Genomic DNA, 18,301 nt, shown 5'->3' on the forward strand with positions numbered 1-18,301 from the left:
ATAGAAGGGGAAACCGAGACACTGGTCTGTAGTCAAGTGTGCAGTTGAAGAGGTGGAGTGGAAATCAGCTAGTCCTAGCAGCAGATTTGAAATAATAAGGTCTTAAATTTCACGGCTCTTCAAAACCTATGAGCCATGTGGGAAACTTCATTACCTCTTCAGTTTCGCCTGGCTGTTTTGCAAGTGTTTTGCAGCAAGGACTTCCCCTGAATTCTTATTATACACTGTCATGCATAATTCTTGAGCAAGACGCGTGAGGTCTATGTGGACTTTGCTATTGTCCCTGAATTTTTCAGGGCCGGAATTTTCTGTGTACTGATTTATACCCATTTTACTGGATGCAGCCACCAGATGGACTTGTGCTCCTCCTACCGGCAGCCTGCGTAATGAGTCACACAAGGGCTGCCGACGTCATAACGTGATTCACTATCAAGCGCGACGCGAGCAGGACCAAACGACTCCTTTGAGCCTCCGGCTCAGCTGCCGCCATCTTGTTTCGGCGGTTGAGGTAAAGGAGGCGTCGTTCGTGGGAGGGACTGCCAGGACAGGGGGAAGGTTGCGGCGGTGCAGCTCTCCGCTAGCCAGTCCGCCGGGGAGGTGGAGTAAAAGAAGGGCGGCGGGTGGGCACGGCTGCGGCTGCGTGAGGAGCTGGCGGCGGGGCGACCAGTGGAAGCGGCATTGGTAACAAATGATCTTTGGAGGCGCCTCCTCCCGGGCAGGTTTTTCGGGAGACTTTGGAAGGGCCTGAGCTGGGCTGCTGTCGCGGTAGCGGATGGGTTGATCCTGGGGCGGGGCCAACATTTGGGTGTTTTGTTTTGTTTTTTTAAGATTGTATTTATTTATTTGACAGACAGCCGTAGAGAGAGGCAACACAAGCAGGGGGAGTGGGAGAGGAAGAAGCAGGCTCCTAGTGGAGCAGGGAGCCGGATGTGGGGCTCGATCCCAAAACGCCGGGATCACGCCCTGAGCCCAAGGCAGACGCTTAGTGACTGCGCCACCCAGGCGCCCCCAACATTTGTTTTCAGAAATCTGAGCTAGGGTTTCCAGGGCCTGGTACCAGCTTTTATAGTTTCAGGCTAAACATACCTAGACACAAATCTCATTCCTTTACAGATCTAGCGTCCAAAGTCAGCAATTTGAACATACCTAGTGAACATATGCCATTAACATTTGAGTTTACTACCCACTGCTAAAGATGTCTTCCTTTCTACATCACCTTCTACACGCAGCATTTGTACTCAATGGCCCATTTCCCCTAACTCCTCAAGATCTTAGCATCTTCCATCAGAAACTCCTTTGGATCCAACGTTGTCCTTCAGTGACAAGCCCTCAGAATCTACTTTTGAAGAATCTCCCATTTTTTTATGGCCCCAGCATTCTTTCCACATAACCCTGACTATCTTCCCTGGAGCGTCCTCAGAGACAGACATCAGACAGGAATTGTTGGGGCAAAGCTGTCCATCAGAGGATTCTCCCAGTGCCACCCTCACTCCCACAGTGTCTGCCCTTATAGATTTGGGTCCTAACTACCTCTGTCAGATATTTATCTTCCCAGCCTCATCCTAGCCAGGTCTGTGCATTCAAAAGTCAGCAGCTGTCCTAGCTTCAGTCACTATCCCTTGACGCCACATCATGCATAGTAGTCTGCCCCGAGAGCCTTTCAGATGTTCTCTCAGGAGCCCTCACCTTCTGCTTTCTGCCGCAGGATCGCTTACCATTATCAGATATCCCCTTCCTCATCAGATTCCCAACAGAGTAGATCACTTTCCCAGCATGTGCTGATTCTCTGTAGGCTTAAGTTTACTGACTGGTAAGAGAAACCAGAGAACTTCAGATTCTAGCTAGTCTTTCCTCAATCATTCTTTTAGGCCTGAATGGTCTGAGCTTAGCCTTATCTTTTCACTTCCTCACAACAGCCCCAATACCTGTCATGTCTTTACTGTAAAAAGGGCTGCTAGTATTTAACGCCTTCTCTCCCCCAAAGTTGCCACTAACAAGAAAAGCTTCCCACATCTGGCTCACCTCTAGCTCTTTTCTTTCAGATGTCCAGCTCGCCACTATCCAAGAAACGCTGTGTGCCTGGGCCTGATCCAAAACCAAGTTCTGACTGCTCCTCTGCCTATTCGGTAATGTTTAAAGTGCCCTCGGGACCAACCAACGTGAGTATCTTCTCCTTACAGACTCATGGGTGGGGTGCAGGGTGGTTGGTAACAGAGTAGCAGTCTCTTGACTGTTTAAGCTCCATTCCTGCTAACTGCTGCCTCCATTCCTAGGGAATGCCAAAAAAAGACAGTGGAACAGACATAGATGAGGGTCTTTACTCCCGGCAGCTGTAAGTGTGACTAAGTATGGGGATGTGGAGTGGGAGGGGGCACAGACAGGATAGTATTGGTTGGGTCAAGTCCTGACCCAGAATCTCCCCCAACCTGGCAGGTATGTGCTTGGCCATGAGGCAATGAAGCATCTCCAGACATCCAGTGTACTGGTGTCAGGCCTCCGGGGCCTCGGGGTGGAAATTGCCAAGAATATCATCCTTGGTGGGGTCAAAGCTGTCACCTTGCATGACCAGGGCACTGCCCAGTGGGCTGACCTCTCCTCCCAGGTACCTCCCTCTTCCTGGCTCCTTTACTACTTTTGCCCATGTACCAACCCCCTTGGGCTTTGCATTAACTTCTCTTCCTATACCCTCTTGTAGTTCTACCTTCGGGAAGAGGACATCGGTAAAAACCGGGCTGAGGTATCACAGCCCCACCTTGCTGAGCTCAACAGCTATGTGCCTGTCAGCACCTATACTGGGGCCCTCGTTGAGGACTTCCTTTGTGGTTTCCAGGTACCCTGCTATATCCTGCCTCTTGCCTAATTTTCTCAGATTCTGTTTCTGGTTGATCTGTTCAGGATTTATTTAATAGGCCATCCCAGTGTTTAGGTTTTGTGTGGGGAGGCTCAGGGATATAGGCAGGAATTAGATCCTGGACCTGCCCTAGGGAGATCTCACACCTTTTCAGGAGGGAAGAAATGGCCAAATATTGTGATGCAGTGTTTGTGAACACTGAACGCTGAAGCCAAACTACCTTGGTATGTGGGTACCTTGCTCTTAGAGTTGCCTGACAGTGAACAAGTAACTTAGTTTCATCTGCCTTTATTTTTCTCTCTGTAGAATAGGAATAATAGCAATAATGACTTCAGAGTTTTTATGATGGTTAAATACTTAGAATAGCATTTGGCAAAATGTAAGTTCCAAATACATGTTTGTTAAGTAACTACACTGGGAAGAGGGACTGATATGGTTCTGTAGGGTTTCCCAGAGGAGAGGCGTACTGGATTTCCTGCTATAGAACTAGGGAACAACAGGCACAGATCCCCACAGATCTGATCTGGGCAGATATTTAACTTATTTCTGAATTGAAGCAAGTGAGGGTGTAATATGGGGCATAAACTCAGACGCTGGGAACAGAGTATGTTCATTTTTGTCTCCCCAGATACCGTTAGGTGGTAGGAAGGCAGGATTAGGTGTTTGTCAAATTAAAGAGTTTGTTGGTCTTTTCAGTACTCTCTTTACCTTTCTTATCTGAGTCTGGGGATTCCTGTTTTTCTCCAGTGACTTTGCTCTCACTGAGCGTGACACACACAGATACTTTATAAATAGAAGAAGACTGAGCCAGCAAAATTTAAATCCTGATGCCTCACCAATGCTGGACTGTCTTGACACTTCACCGACCCCAGTCAGCATTTCTCTTTTATTTTCTTAACTCTCCTGCATCCCACTGCTAAGCCTTTGTATGTGAGCCTCCTTCTCTGTATAGGTGGTGGTCCTCACCAATACTCCCTTGGAGGACCAGCTGCAGGTGGGTGAGTTCTGTCATAGCCGTGGAATCAAGCTGGTCGTGGCAGACACACGAGGCCTATTTGGGTGAGTGCCTGCCTCTCACTTTCTCCCAAGCACTTGCCAGGCCCAGGCAAGATCCTTTTGCTCCCACTGAATTCATTCTGTTTCCAGCCAACCCAAGCCTAAGTTTTGATTCTGTACATTTAGCTTTCCCCATTTGGCATGACTGCCATCTGATTGCCAGCAGTAAGGGGCTGAGTTTGCTTAGCAGTTATTCACTGCATCTTGAAGGACACATAGAGTACCTGCATGCATGGGTGTTAGGCTCTAGTCCTGTTGTCTCCTACAGGCAGTTGTTTTGTGACTTTGGAGAGGAAATGATCCTTACAGATTCCAATGGGGAGCAGCCGCTCAGTGCTATGGTATCTATGGTTACAAAGGTAAGGAGATCAGCCCCAAGGGTTCTGGCAGGCAGGTGGGCAGCAGTAATTCTCCCTGTCTCCTCATGATAGCCTGAGCCTACCTTTGAGGCTTACTTCTCTTCCAACTAGGATAGCCCTGGTGTTGTCACCTGCCTGGATGAGGCCCGGCATGGATTTGAGAGCGGCGACTTTGTCTCCTTCACAGAAGTCCAAGGCATGCATGAACTCAACGGCACCTACCCCATAGAGATCAAAGTCCTGGGTATGTTAAGGCTGGGGACAAGAAATGATTGCCTGGACCAAAGGGAGAGCTGTAGGCTGTTCCAGAGGCAAAAATGTGACACATAACTGTAATATGAATTAGACCAAAAGCCAAGAGGAGATGCCTTTCGAAACCTGAGCTAAGACTTAGGAGAGATGTGTCCATGGGACCTTTCCAAATAGACATGAACTGAACTATAGAGGCAGAAGTTTATGCCACTAGTGTTTGGTTTTATTTCCTGTGTAGTCTGTTGGCTATGTCTCTTTTTGTTTGTTTGCATTGGAATTTATAGTACAGAACTTGATGTGTATTTAGTATATAGTCTCTAAGTAACACTTTATCACCTCATGTATAAAAAAATAGCCTCACAACAGAATATTCCCAATTCCTGGTTCCCCATTTATATTTTATGTCTGTCACATATTTCTCAATATGTTGGCTTGGGTTTAAAAGTTATTGTTTTAAAGAGATTTGAAATAATTAAGAGAATAAATTCTTTTTTACCCATATGCCACCATTTTTTTGTTTTCTGTTTATCCAGTTTTACATCTAGTATAGTTTTCTTTCTACCTGAGGGATGTCCTTTACCATTTGTTGTACTCATGGGGTTTGCTGGTGGTAATTCTTTTAGTTTTTTAATGATTTAAGTTATCTCTATTTTGCCTGTGTTTTTGAAAGACATTTTTGTGGACTTTAGAATTCTAGATTGACAGTTTTTTCTCTTCTATTGCTTAAAAGATGTTGCTGTATTTTCTTGCTTCCATTATTTTCCACAAGTGTGATTTCATTCTTTTCCTTGTTTGTTTGCCTGTATGTAATGTGCTTATTTTCTCTACCACCAATTATAAACAGGGTGACCATGACAATGCACCGTAGTGTAGTTTTCTCCATGTTTCTTTTGTTTAGGTTTATTGAACTACATTATTTGTGGGTTTATAGTTGTATCAGGTTTGGAAAATTATTGGCCATAATTTTTTTCAAAATGTTACTCTCTTACTTCCTCCCTCCCCCTTATCTCTTTCCAAAACTCCAATCAGATGCATATTAAGCTACTTGACTTATTTTGGGTCTGTTTGTTTGTTTTCCCTCCGTGTTGTATTTTGAATAGTTTGTTTTAGTGTAGAGCCGGGTTAGGATGGATTTTTCATTCTTGTTTTGGTGGTGCTATTGATTCTCTGTGGTGGGACAGGAGGATTGGTGGTTGAAGTAACAGATACTCCATTCTTTTCCTTCCCTAGGTCCCTATACCTTTAGTATCTGTGACACTTCTAGCTTCTCTGAGTATATCCGGGGAGGTATTGTCAGTCAGGTTAAAGTACCTAAGAAGATCAGCTTTGTAAGTATGTGTGGGGGTGGGCTATAGGGTTCTACACCTCTAGGATTTTCACTTCTCTGGTGCTGATATCCCACTTTCCACAGAAATCCTTGCCAGCCTCACTGGCAGAGCCAGACTTTGTGATAACGGATTTTGCCAAGTATTCTCGCCCTGGTCAGCTGCACATTGGCTTCCAGGCCCTGCACCACTTCTGTGCTCAGCATGGCCGGGCCCCTCGGCCCCACAATGAGGTAGATGAGTGGGCAAGCCAGCCAGCATTTTTGGCCCAAAGCTCACCTGTTCTCCCATCTAGTCTCTCCCTGTCTCTCTCCCCACAGTTGGCCTGACTGGTCCTCTCTTGGTTCTGTTTGCCCTTCCAGGAGGATGCAACAGAACTGGTGACCTTAGCACAGGCTGTGAATGCCCGAGCCCTGCCAGCAGTGCAGCAGGACATCCTGGATGAGGACCTCATTCGAAAGCTGTCATATGTGGCTGCTGGGGATCTGGCACCCATAAACGCCTTTATTGGGGGCTTGGCTGCTCAGGAAGTTATGAAGGTCAGTGTGGGTAAAGAAGGGCAGAGTTGAAGACAGGCCAGGTGCCTTCCTGATTCCATCCCTGGCTTTCCATCTGGGTCGGATTCCCATTAAGCACCTATGACCTCCCATTTCTTACCATCTCCCCAGGCCTGCTCTGGGAAGTTTATGCCTGTTATGCAGTGGCTGTACTTTGATGCCCTTGAGTGTCTCCCCGAGGACAAACAGGCCCTCACAGAGGACAAGTGTCTCCCGGTATGTGAGGGGGCCCCACGGGGAAGGTATTATTATGGGTCTCTGCAAGACAGCTCTTCTCTCATCCTCCTCCCTTCACATGACTCAGTGCCAGAACCGTTATGATGGGCAGGTGGCTGTATTTGGCTCAGACCTGCAAGAGAAGCTGGGCAAGCAAAAGTACTTCTTGGTGAGTGATCCCATTGGGCACCAGCTGCATCATCTTTACTTGCTTCCGGCCAGTCTTTGCTGGAGTCTCCTGCCCCTCAAGGGAGGGTAATTGTCATCTCCTCCCTTTCTCCATTTTCTTTATACCACAAGAAAGCCTGATATATGCCTGTAGTCCCCCCTCTGGTGCCTCCTTCCTTTGATGACAGTGGGTATTTATGCCTCTAGGATTTGAATATGTAGTACTAGACCCTCTTACCCTCTCTCACTATCTTCAGGGGGAGTGACGACTAATAGGTTTCTTTGCTTTGCTCGTGCACCCTAACCCGTCTGTGTCTCTCTTCTTGGCAACCTCTCAGGTGGGTGCAGGGGCCATTGGCTGTGAACTCCTCAAGAACTTTGCCATGATTGGTCTAGGCTGTGGGGAGGATGGAGCAGTCACTGTTACTGACATGGACACCATTGAGAAGTCCAATCTCAACCGACAGTTTTTGTTCCGGCCCTGGGATGTCACGGTGAGTAGGTGGACATGGTAAGTGGGTGAGCTGCTTCTCTCTCTTTCCTCCTGTCTTTCTTGTCATTAATCTTAATAGCTTCGGTCTTTTTGCCTCTGTCTTTCTTTCTGCTTTCCCCTCCTTTCTTATTCTCTACCGTTCAGTCTTTTAGCAGATATTGGAATACTTACCATGTCTTTTCATTTAATTCATCATTTTATACCTACCCCCACTTTTTCTTTTCTTTTTTTCCTCTTTCAATCTTTGGTAGGACTATGGAAGCTAGGTATGTGGAAGGGTCAGTCTGAGAAGTCTTCTGTGTTATTTTTGCCACTCAGAGACTTTTGTTTTCATTTTATCATCCTACTACTCTGCCCTGCCCTAGATATTTGGAATGCATTACATAGTAACAAAGGAGAGCTTCCTGCCCTTGTCTAGTGAGAAAAGTCTGGAGATCCACAGCACTTTTCCTCAAGTTCCCAAGACCATAATTGTTTTAAGACCACTAAGACATTATTTGTCTTATTTTGTTAGGTGAAAATTTCCATGCTACTCTAGGAAGGCTTCCGTAACTCAGTAACATTGCTTTTTTCCAAATGACCAAATGCAGGATGGTACAAAATAGGGCAGTACCTGAAGATCCATTGAAATGCAAAACAAACCAGTAGATATTGGTATAGATTGAAGATTTTACCTTGCAGCCACACTTTAAAACACTATCACTTCTCAGGTTTTGATTTTTTTTTAATACCAACAATTATCTGAAAATGCTATTAAAATATTGTGTGAAATTGCATATTCTTCTATGTACATTTAACAGATTGAATGTGGTAGAGGTTAGAATCCAGCTGCCTTCTAAGAGATTCCATAACTTAAAACATTTGCAAAAATGTACATGCAATTTGCTTTTTTCATACTGTTCATATTTGTACTACGTAGTGGAATCATTCCATTTTCAGATCAACTAATAATAATGTAAAATTTTGCCAGCTTATATTTCTAATACAGGAAATATTGGTAGCGGTAGCCCCACCTAGTAAAAGCTCTTTTGAAGACGCTTATATTTGAGGATGGTTGCAATAAAGAGTAAATACCATAGTGAAGTGTATGGCTGATGTTAGGAAGTTGCAAAGTACGGTGAAAAATGAGAAACAAGGATGAGAGGGAAGTGTCATGGAGAGTGGTTTGCACTGTGGTAAAAGAAGCCCTCAGTGGAAGAGCAGCATTTCCTCAGGACTTGGATGATAGAGGAGAATGTAATCCAGGAAAGAGTGATGTAATCACTCTTGGATGATAGAGGAGAATGTAATCCAGGTAAAGATAACAGTCTGAGCAAAACCGTGATGTTAGAATATAGCTCATTGTAATGTTTAAGGAACAGAGCGGCCGTTCAGAGGGGATGGTGGTAGGAGATGTGGTTGTAGAAGTAATGTAGCCCAACTCATACCCTAAGTGAAAGTGGGAGCTAGTGGAGCAAAAGAGGGATGTGAGCTGACTTACTTGGGCTTTCAGAAGATACTGTTTGTATTTGTACAAAACCTTGGGTTTATTTGGGTAATGGCATCCCAACTCTGGACGCTGTTAAGTATAAAAAGCAATGAATTTTGCAGATACCTGATCTGTTGTCTCCTACCTGTCTTATTGTTCCTTTTCTGCTCACCCCCTGGCCCATTTGTCACAGCCTCAGCCATGTGACATTTGTCACAGACTACTGCTAAACCAGGGAGCCTGCTGAACTCAGAGCGTAGATCTTGCCCCCATCATTAGATAAATCAGTTGTCAGAACAACTCTGTAAATGTTTATTAGGTGAACATATGAATGACAGCTCCTCCTCCATCCCTACCCAGAAGTTGAAATCTGACACAGCTGCTGCAGCTGTGCGCCACATAAATCCGTACATCCGGGTAATGAGCCATCAGAATCGTGTTGGCCCTGACACAGAGCATATCTATGACGACAGCTTCTTCCAGAACCTCGATGGTGTTGCCAATGCCCTGGACAATGTGGATACTCGTGAGTTTGGAGGCGGGCGAGGATGAGGGCAGGGTAATACGTGTCTGTTTGGGGAATATCCCCTACCCTAATGTTATCACCACCTATCATCTTCCCACAGGCATGTACATGGACCGCCGCTGCGTGTACTACCGTAAACCACTGCTGGAGTCAGGCACGCTGGGCACCAAGGGCAATGTGCAGGTGGTTATCCCCTTCCTGACAGAGTCCTACAGCTCCAGCCAGGACCCTCCTGAGAAGTCCATCCCCATCTGCACACTGAAGAACTTCCCCAATGCCATCGAACACACATTGCAGGTGATTACTTTTGGAGGGAGGGAGAGGTGGAAGAGACGGCACTTAAGCAGCCTCTCAGCCACCAAACTTGTCATTCAGGTGATGTAAATGTCAGTGTGGCCTGTGCCTTTTCTTCAAATCTCTTTCCCTTACTTTACACCTTGCAGTCTAGGCTTTACTAAATGATTCATTCCTTTTAACTTAAAAATTTTTAATTTGCAAGCACAGAGATGGGTATTCCTATAATATGTAATGTATTCTATGTAATTTATATCTGAGAAATAAGGTGTGATCTTATGTAAAGAGGATATTATATTGTTGCTAAAAAAATCAATTCCTTAATATCTCAGCTAGTTATTTAATTACTTCTAACATTTAGTCCGTATTGGGATTTCCCTAACTGTTAAACCAAAAATGTTTAACAGTTGGCGTGTCAGGATAATTCTGTTTGTATAACGTACATACACAACGGTGTATATATCCTCTAAATGGACAGAGTAAACATATCCATTTAACCAATACCCAGAACGTAACCCTAATTCCAGTGTTCTTTGAACTGAAAAATGAACACTGTATTGTGCAAATGAGTCTTAAAAGTCCTTAAAAACCATGTGTAGGAGTGGGGGGGGTAGGAAGAAAAATGACGAGAAACGGAACACAGTTTGATCTACTCGTGTGCAACCTAAGTTACCAAATGGATGTGTTTTAACTGATATATTCACTATAGTGTGTATGTGTCTCCATCCCACCATGTGTGCGCATGTCTGCATATGTGTGTACATGTACACAAATCTGTGTTTATAAACATATATGTATGTGTTTGTGTCCATACCTGTAACTTTTATTAGATAATCACTATTGTGGGGCCACACATGCAGGAAGACTATAAAACATCTCTTAAAATAAATTCAGTATGTGACTCTTGGACTTAATCTCTTCCCGTCTCAGATTCCTTATCTATAAAATGGGATGAGAGAAGTATCTCTCTCAAGGGTTTCTAAAGTATTTACCATTTAATAAGTACATGGCACCATTTTAGATAACGTTTACATATGTACATGTATGATCATTTCAACATATCAACCCATGAGTTATAGATACTTCTTTTACAGAATATGTTTTCAGAATAAGGATACAGAGATAAAGGTGTTACCTTGTATGCCACAACACTGCGGCAGAGCTGGCCTTGGGGTTGGTAGGGCGTGAGAAGTTTCAGGGGCCACTTTTGAGGGACTTTCTTCCTCTTTTCTCTTGTAGTAGCCATGTTAGTTCCTAATTGCTTCATTCACTGATGGTCTTTCTAGTGCCTACAGAAACCCATTTTGTCTTTCAACCCCATGTAGTCTCTTTGCTTTGTCTGCAGTGGGCTCGGGATGAGTTTGAAGGTCTCTTCAAGCAGCCAGCAGAAAATGTCAACCAGTATCTCACGTGAGTAATCCTGCCAAATGTTCTCTCACTTGTCCCCTGCGTACATGCCAACCAACCATACTGTAACACTGTATGGCTCAGGACCAGTCACATGTTTTGAATAAATCAATGAATGCTTGGGCCTCATGCCATTGGACAGTCAGAACCAGCTCTTCATGCAAGTAGGCCCACTCCTGGGAACCAGCTCTCCTCTGTGTAATGTTGCCCATTTTCGCTCTGATTCCTATTAGAGACTCCAATTTTGTGGAACGGACACTGTGCCTGGCAGGTACCCAACCCCTGGAGATGCTGGAGGCTGTGCAGCGTAGCCTGGTGCTACAGCGGCCACACACCTGGGCTGACTGTGTGACCTGGGCTTACCACCACTGGCACACTCAGTACTCCAACAACATTCGCCAGCTTTTGCACAACTTTCCACCTGACCAGGTATTACATACTTGCTGAGTTCACTTGGCAGAATGCATTTTCTGGAAACAGGGAGTGTGCTGAGGGCTCTTGACACAGCTAATTCAGCTATGGCAGGCACACCAAGACCATTTTATGAGATCTCATAAAATGATTGGGCCAGTGCTTTGGGGCACCTGGGTGGCTCAGTCAGTGAAGCGTTTGCCTGCAGCTCAGGTCATGATCTCAGGGTCCTGGGATCAAGTTCCATATCACGCTCCTTGCTCTGTGGGGAGTCTGCTTCTCCCGCTACCCCAATACTGCCACTCCCCCTGCTTGTGCGCTCTCTCTCACTCAAATAAAATCTTTAAAAAAAAAAAAAAAAAGACTGTTTCTCCCTCTCCCCTACCCCTCCCCCATAAAATAAATAAATAAATCTTTAAAAAAAGAAAAAAATACAAGTGGTTCACATTCCAACTTCATTTGACCTTGGGGCAAGGCATGTGTTTTCTGTCTGCACCTTAGTATCTCCATCTGTGAATAAGAATGACCTAGTTCTTTTGAGTTTTTTGAGGGTTAATTTGTATTTATTAAGTTCTTTAAGTTGGCATATGCCTGGTAATTCATAAAATGCTGATAAATAGTTCTATGTGTATCACAAAGTGATTGCCCAGGGATAGTGAGTTGGGACTTCCAGGTCGGAGATGAGGGGTCTGGATTGTCTCCTCTCAGGCTCTCTTCCCCAAACCCTTTCTATCGTCTTAGCTTACAAGCTCTGGAGCCCTATTCTGGTCTGGGCCCAAACGCTGTCCACACCCACTCATCTTTGATGTCAACAATGTAAGTCTCACCCTAGGGTATCCTGGGATCGGGTGGAAAGTGGGTGGCTGGGAAAAAGTCTGAGGTTCCAGGGTGAGGACTGATGTGCTTACCAGTCCATATCTTGCCTTCTAGCCCCTACATCTGGATTATGTGATGGCTGCTGCCAACCTCTTTGCCCAGACCTATGGGCTGATGGGGTCTCAGGACCGAGCTGCTGTGGCCATACTTCTACAGTCTGTGCACATCCCTGAATTCACCCCCAGGTCTGATGTCAAGATTCATGTCTCTGACCAGGAGCTTCAGAACTCCAGTGCCTCTGTTGGTGAGGGTTCTTAATCCATCTGGCCCAGAGCACCATTCCACTTACCTCCTGTCCAGGTTTCTTCACTAGATGTTCTAGTTTTTCTGCTCTGAGTTTCCAAGCCTGAGTTTTACCCATGCTGCCTTTGGCCTTTGTTTCCTCCAGTGTAAAATAAAGATGGGTGGTTGAGGTAAATTCTTTCATGTGTTTCTCCTTTTTCTTTTTCCCATTCTGGCTCTCAGGAGGATTAATTTTACATCTTCTATCTGTGTGTTTGCCTTTTTTGTTCTCCTTTCCTCCATTTTCTTCTTGTTCTGTTTTTCAGACTCTTGGCGAGTAGTGTGCCTTGATGTCTTCCCTGGGTCATCTCCTTCCCAATATCCCCATCCATATCCCCAACTTCCATCTGTATGTGTTTTCATCCTAGTGTTGACGTCCGTGTCTGTCTTCATCTCCTCTGAAGATCTTCCTCCTCATCTCACCATTTTCTTCATTCAGTCTCCTCCTCTCTCTCTTATCATGTCTCATGCTCTGTAAGTCCCTTTCTATATTGTATGTTTTCTGTATATATCTTTCCATTTTTTCCTCTGTATATCTGTCACCATCCTGCTCTTTCCCAAATACCTCATCTCTCCTGTTCTTTTCTGTATATTTCTTTGTGTGTATCTCTTCAGTTGTCAACCCTGCACGTATTTTCCTCTAGCTCATTTTCCATACATACTCTTTATCTCTGCCATTCTTCTTTTCCATCTTCGAATTTTGTTTTTATCTGATTCACATGTCTCTCCTCTTCCTATTTTTCCCTACTTCTCCTTCTTGTATCTTCTTCCCCTCCCTTTCTGTCCTGTTTCCGTCTCTGTCTCCCTCCACATCTGTTTCCCTCTGTGTCATTCTTTAAAATCTCCTATCTCTGTTTCGTAATCTACATTGTTTTAAATTATGGTAGAAACACCTGAGATTTACAGTGTTAACCACTTTTTCTTTAAAGATTTTATTTATTTATTTGACAGAGAGAGTGCACACACACATACACACACACACACACAAGAAGGGGCAGTGGCAGACAAGGTAGAGGGAGAAACAGGCTCCCCACTGATCAGGGAGCCTGATGTGGGTCTTGATCCCAGGACCGAAGGCAGTCGCTTAACCGACTGAGCCACCCAGGCGCCCCGAGTGTTAACCATTTTTAAGTGTTCTGTTCAGTACTGTTAAATATACCAGTTGCTCTGAAACATCTCCAGGACTTTCTCACCTTTCAAATCTGAAATTCTGTCCGCACTAAAATAACTCCCCAGTTTTCTGCCCAGGCCCTGGCAACCACCATTCTATTTTCTGTGTCTATGAAGTTGGACTCATAAATCTCATGTAAGTGGAATCATGAAGTAGTTGTCTTTCTGTCTCTAACCATAATACACTCTGGCTCCATCCATCTTGCACATGGCAAGATTTCATTTTTTTGACGGCTGAGCAATATCCCATTCTGTGCACACACCACTTCTTCTTTAGCCATTCATCCATGAGTGGCACTTGGACTGCGTCCATCTCTTACCTGTTCTGAATAGTGCTACTATCTGCATCCTTTCTTAATGTTATTATCTTTGTTCCTTAACATCTGCATTTATATCTCTCTTCATGGCCCTACGCCTGTCTACCTCTTTCTTTCTTGTGTGGGGTGTTTTTTGCTCGACCTTTCCCTGCTCCCCCAACTCTTTCCCACAGCGTCTATCCTATTCAAATCCTTTGTCTGAAATCTCTGCCCCATTCTAGTCTGCTGCTTTCTCCTCAGACCCTGGCCTGGACTTAAAAGGACTAACATGTCTCTCCTTTCCTACAGATGATAGTTGCATACAGGAGCTCAAAGCCATGCTTCCCAGCCCAGAGAAGCTCCCTGGGTTCAAGATGTACCCTATCAACTTTGAGAAGGTGCTGGGGAGGGGTGGGGTCCTCAACAGGGTAGCAGCGTGGACTGAGCCATCATAGGCTTTTGTGGGAATTATAGGCCTGCTAGATTCTTTGGCTGGTCTGGAAACTAATTGAGGTGCAATACAGTTGAATCCTTAGTAGCCAAGAAACATGGTTTTCCTGTAACTCCCTCTTTCATGTCCGTCCTCCCTTCCCACTCAAAATAGGATGATAATACCAACTTTCATATGGATTTCATTGTGGCTGCATCCAACCTCCGAGCAGAAAACTATAACATTCCCCCTGCAGATCGGCATAAGGTAATGATAGTCTAGAGCCAAGCTTTCACCCTTTCCAAGGGTGCCTCTCCCACATTTGTCCTCTTCTGTAGAGCCTGAACCCCTCTAGTGACTACCTCTGCTGGTCATCTTCTGTCTCACAGAGCAAGATGATTGCAGGGAAGATCATCCCTGCTATTGCCACAACGACAGCAGCTATAGTTGGCCTCGTGTGTCTGGAGCTATACAAAGTGGTGCAGGGACACCGGCAGCTTGAATCTTATAAGAACAGCTTTATGAACTTGGCCCTGCCCTTCTTCAGCTTCTCTGAACCTCTTGCCCCACCCCGTCACCAGGTGGGGGTCTGCTTATATGGAAACCTTTGGTTTTGCCCATCAGTGAGTGAGTGAGGCTGTGTGTATGTGGTGGGTAGGGTGTGTGTGAGTCTGTATATTTGCAGAATGGCCTCATAGCAGGTGAGGCTTTGTATGTTTGGGTACCTGTACCTTTCATATACTGTTTGTCCATTCGTTAAATGGTTTTTTGAATTTTGCAAAGTTGGAATGTGGCTGGGCATATTTCAGAAGTAATGAGAAGGCCGGTATAGTTAGACGATATTAAATGGAAAGGTAAAGGAAGTGGAAGGTGAGTGAAGGAGATACTGGGATCTCCTTACTGTGAAGACCATTGGTCAATATAAGAACATCAGTTGCTTGCACACAATGATAGAAGGCCGTGGGAGGGATAGGGAAGAAAAAACGTTGTGATTGATATGTCTTAAAAGGTCAGGTCAGGTGGTTGGGCTAGGATCATCTGCGTTAGCCCATATTCCACTCCCCTGTGTTTGGTCCTACAGTACTGTAACCAAGAGTGGACATTGTGGGATCGCTTTGAGGTACAGGGGCTACAGCCTAATGGTGAAGAGATGACTCTCAAACAGTTCCTTAACTATTTTAAGGTGAGCCTTTTATACACTCACTCCACTTAGAGATGGTGGTTGTGCAGGTGATTCCTACTCCCCTTTTCTATGACACTGTTGTCTGTCCTCGTTCCCACCCTCTCCAGACAGAGCACAAATTAGAGATTACCATGCTGTCCCAAGGTGTATCCATGCTGTACTCCTTTTTCATGCCAGCTACCAAACTCAGGGAACGGTTGGATCAGCCGTGAGTTGGCCACTGGGCAGGGAAAGGAAGGCCCTATGTGGGGTGGGAACCCTGACCACTTATGTTCATGGTTTTCCCTACCTTCTTCACCCCCATATGTCTCTCCTCTCTTGCTTTCTACATCCCTGACCCTCATCTCTCTTCTCAGGGTGACAGAAATTGTGAGCCGTGTGTCACAGCGAAAGCTGGACCACCATGTGCGGGCACTGGTGCTTGAGCTATGCTGCAATGATGAGACTGGCGAGGATGTCGAAGTTCCCTATGTACGATACACCATCCGCTGACTCCCCCGTCCCCAAACGATTTACTTTTGGATCCCTTCTAGTTGTGGCAAAACATGTGCCTAGCCAGGCACTAAGCTTTACATCCTTTAGAGAACTTTTTTTGTGGTTGCTTTCTACTGTTTAAAATTGGAATTGTTAATAAACAGACTTATTAATACAGTTGTGGCATGTCCTGGTTTTGGCAGTGGCCCATGCCCTCTTTCCTCTGGTAAATGATGGGCTACCTATACCTTTGTTCAGGTAGAAATTCAAAGGGTTCATCCCCATCCCAGAAACCTGAAATTGGCCCCAGATGTAATGTTATGAGACTGAGAATACTAAATGCAGCTGATCTCATAAATGTGAGGTTTACTACCTTTTCCTTCTGTCCTCCCTCTTCAAAAAAGAAATAGGGGCAATTGAAGGCTACAGAGCAGGTCCGCCTTTGCCCTATGTCTTAAATTTCACTCAGTTTCTAATCCTATCTTTGCTACGTCCAGCTACCTGCCATACTGATTTTGAGATGTAGTAGACATCCTGGACCCAAACTGTGGGTCTGAATACTAAGACTTGCCAATGTATGTTATGCATTATACATTTCTTAACTGTTTTGTGCCTGATAAAGGAATAAAGGGTTACGAGGGATAAGGGCATTTAATGTCTATAAGGTGGTTACTTCTTGGCGTATGGTATGTGTTGTACATACATATGCTTTTACTATTTGAGAGTGTACTTTAGCTACTCTAAACTTCTTTTTTTTTTTTGTATTAGAACCTGGTGCCATCCCACCACACTTGATGCATTGAGACCGTCTACAAAATGGTTCTGTAAGGGGAACTTCACAAAGCGCTCCTGGACTGTGATGCCAGTGCCTTAAGACACATTATACACTTACTAATGAAATTATTTGGCAGAGCACATCCACAAAACAAAAACTCTTTCTTGCTCCACCCCACCTCCCTTTACCATAGGTCTCCTTGTTCTCTTCCTCAAAAGTCTTCAGGCCTCCTACCATTGAGGAGAGAGCTCGCTTCCAAGACTGACGGGTTTTATGTGTTAAATCTGACAGCAGGAGTCTTACTGCTATCCCCACAAGTAATGCAAGGGCACACAGTTTCTCCACATAGCAGAAGGCACCAGTCTTTTTTCACATCCACATCTGTGTCTTCTCCATTGGTACCACTTGGGTGGTTTAAAATACCACTCAGAAACCTCACTGAGCACTGTTCAACATTCTGCCCACTGGAGGATTTTCCTTCACCCCCTGTCCAGGGATATGCCAGAGAGGGGCTGTGGTGGTACAGCTGTCTACTTTTAGGTGGTACCTGCATATAAGTGCAAGAGCATCTGAAACGAGGCCCGAGTCTTTCTAGGAATGCCCAGAGACCATCGGTGCAGGCTGGGAGATAGAAGGCAGGGTAGCAGGAGTGGGGATCACAGGCATTTGGGCCACCGATTCATCTAATTTCCTTGTGCCTTTACAACTTCCTTGGGCCTGATCTCATACACACTACTTCCATTTGATGATGCAGTGTTGCTGTGTATGCCCAACTTGATGGCCTAATGGGTCAGATGACTCCCAGCTCATAATGGGAAGGCGAGGTTGCATCGTTAGTCCACGGTCCAGTTCCTATTTGGTTTAGTCTCTGCTGAGGCCAGTAGCAGACCAAAGGCTGGTTCTCAAAGGCAGAGTAAAGATGGCAGGGATTTGCTAAAAAATTCTAAAGGCCTGTGCTATAGTTCAACTGCACGGCCTACCAGAGGCTCCAAACAGCATGCCTAGCTGCCACAAACAGCATTTAAGCACCATTAGATTATATGGCCCACATGGCAGAACACTTTGAAGGCCTGTCTGGAACTGTTGTAGAATTTTCTGCGGTTCTGGATTCTCAGAACAACTAGTAACTTCTTGGGCCACTCTGCAAACAACAGATCAGAGTAACACACCCAAAAGGGTAATATGTTGGCTTTACAATTCAGACTCAGTAGGCATTATGAGTCCTTTTTAGTTGAAAGATGTACCACACGCAACTATTTAGTACTCATCTTGGAAGGGATATATTAACATGTTCCACATAGGCTTGTGAAGGCTGAGAAATGCAAGCTCTGTAGTCCAGATCTGCAAACAAAAGACTCCACATGGCCAATGGTTTAGTGTAAGTCCAAAGGCTTGAGAAGCAAGAAAGCTGTTCCAGTTGGAGTCTGAGGCC

The 18,301-nt window shown here is 45.1% G+C and overlaps 1 protein-coding gene across 2 annotated transcripts; it reads left to right on the plus strand.

The window, feature by feature from the left end:
* The first annotated feature begins 422 nt into the window (after nt 1-422).
* Nucleotides 423-16,271, plus strand: LOC123776189 (ubiquitin-like modifier-activating enzyme 1). 2 transcript variants are annotated; one of them, XM_045772000.2, is made up of 26 exons: nt 423-508; nt 2,043-2,159; nt 2,274-2,332; nt 2,434-2,602; nt 2,696-2,830; nt 3,804-3,910; nt 4,176-4,266; nt 4,378-4,510; nt 5,749-5,846; nt 5,930-6,076; nt 6,206-6,382; nt 6,512-6,616; nt 6,705-6,785; nt 7,123-7,278; nt 9,106-9,271; nt 9,372-9,568; nt 10,911-10,975; nt 11,206-11,401; nt 12,125-12,199; nt 12,314-12,503; nt 14,317-14,405; nt 14,612-14,704; nt 14,827-15,018; nt 15,519-15,620; nt 15,728-15,828; nt 15,977-16,271. In XM_045772000.2, exons 2-26 carry the CDS (start codon nt 2,043-2,045, stop codon nt 16,110-16,112), a joined length of 3,177 nt encoding a protein of 1,058 aa, XP_045627956.1. In that variant the 5' UTR covers nt 423-508; the 3' UTR covers nt 16,113-16,271. The 2 variants fall into 2 exon arrangements, with proteins under 2 accessions (XP_045627956.1, XP_045627957.1); XM_045772001.2 differs by lacking the exon at nt 423-508 and adding an exon at nt 567-681.
* The last annotated feature ends 2,030 nt before the right edge of the window (nt 16,272-18,301 follow it).

Source organism: Ursus americanus, chromosome 37, assembly GCF_024610735.1.
Source record: "Ursus americanus isolate L20-20 chromosome 37, mUrsAme1.1.p, whole genome shotgun sequence".
Taxonomy (NCBI): Eukaryota; Metazoa; Chordata; class Mammalia; order Carnivora; family Ursidae; genus Ursus; species Ursus americanus.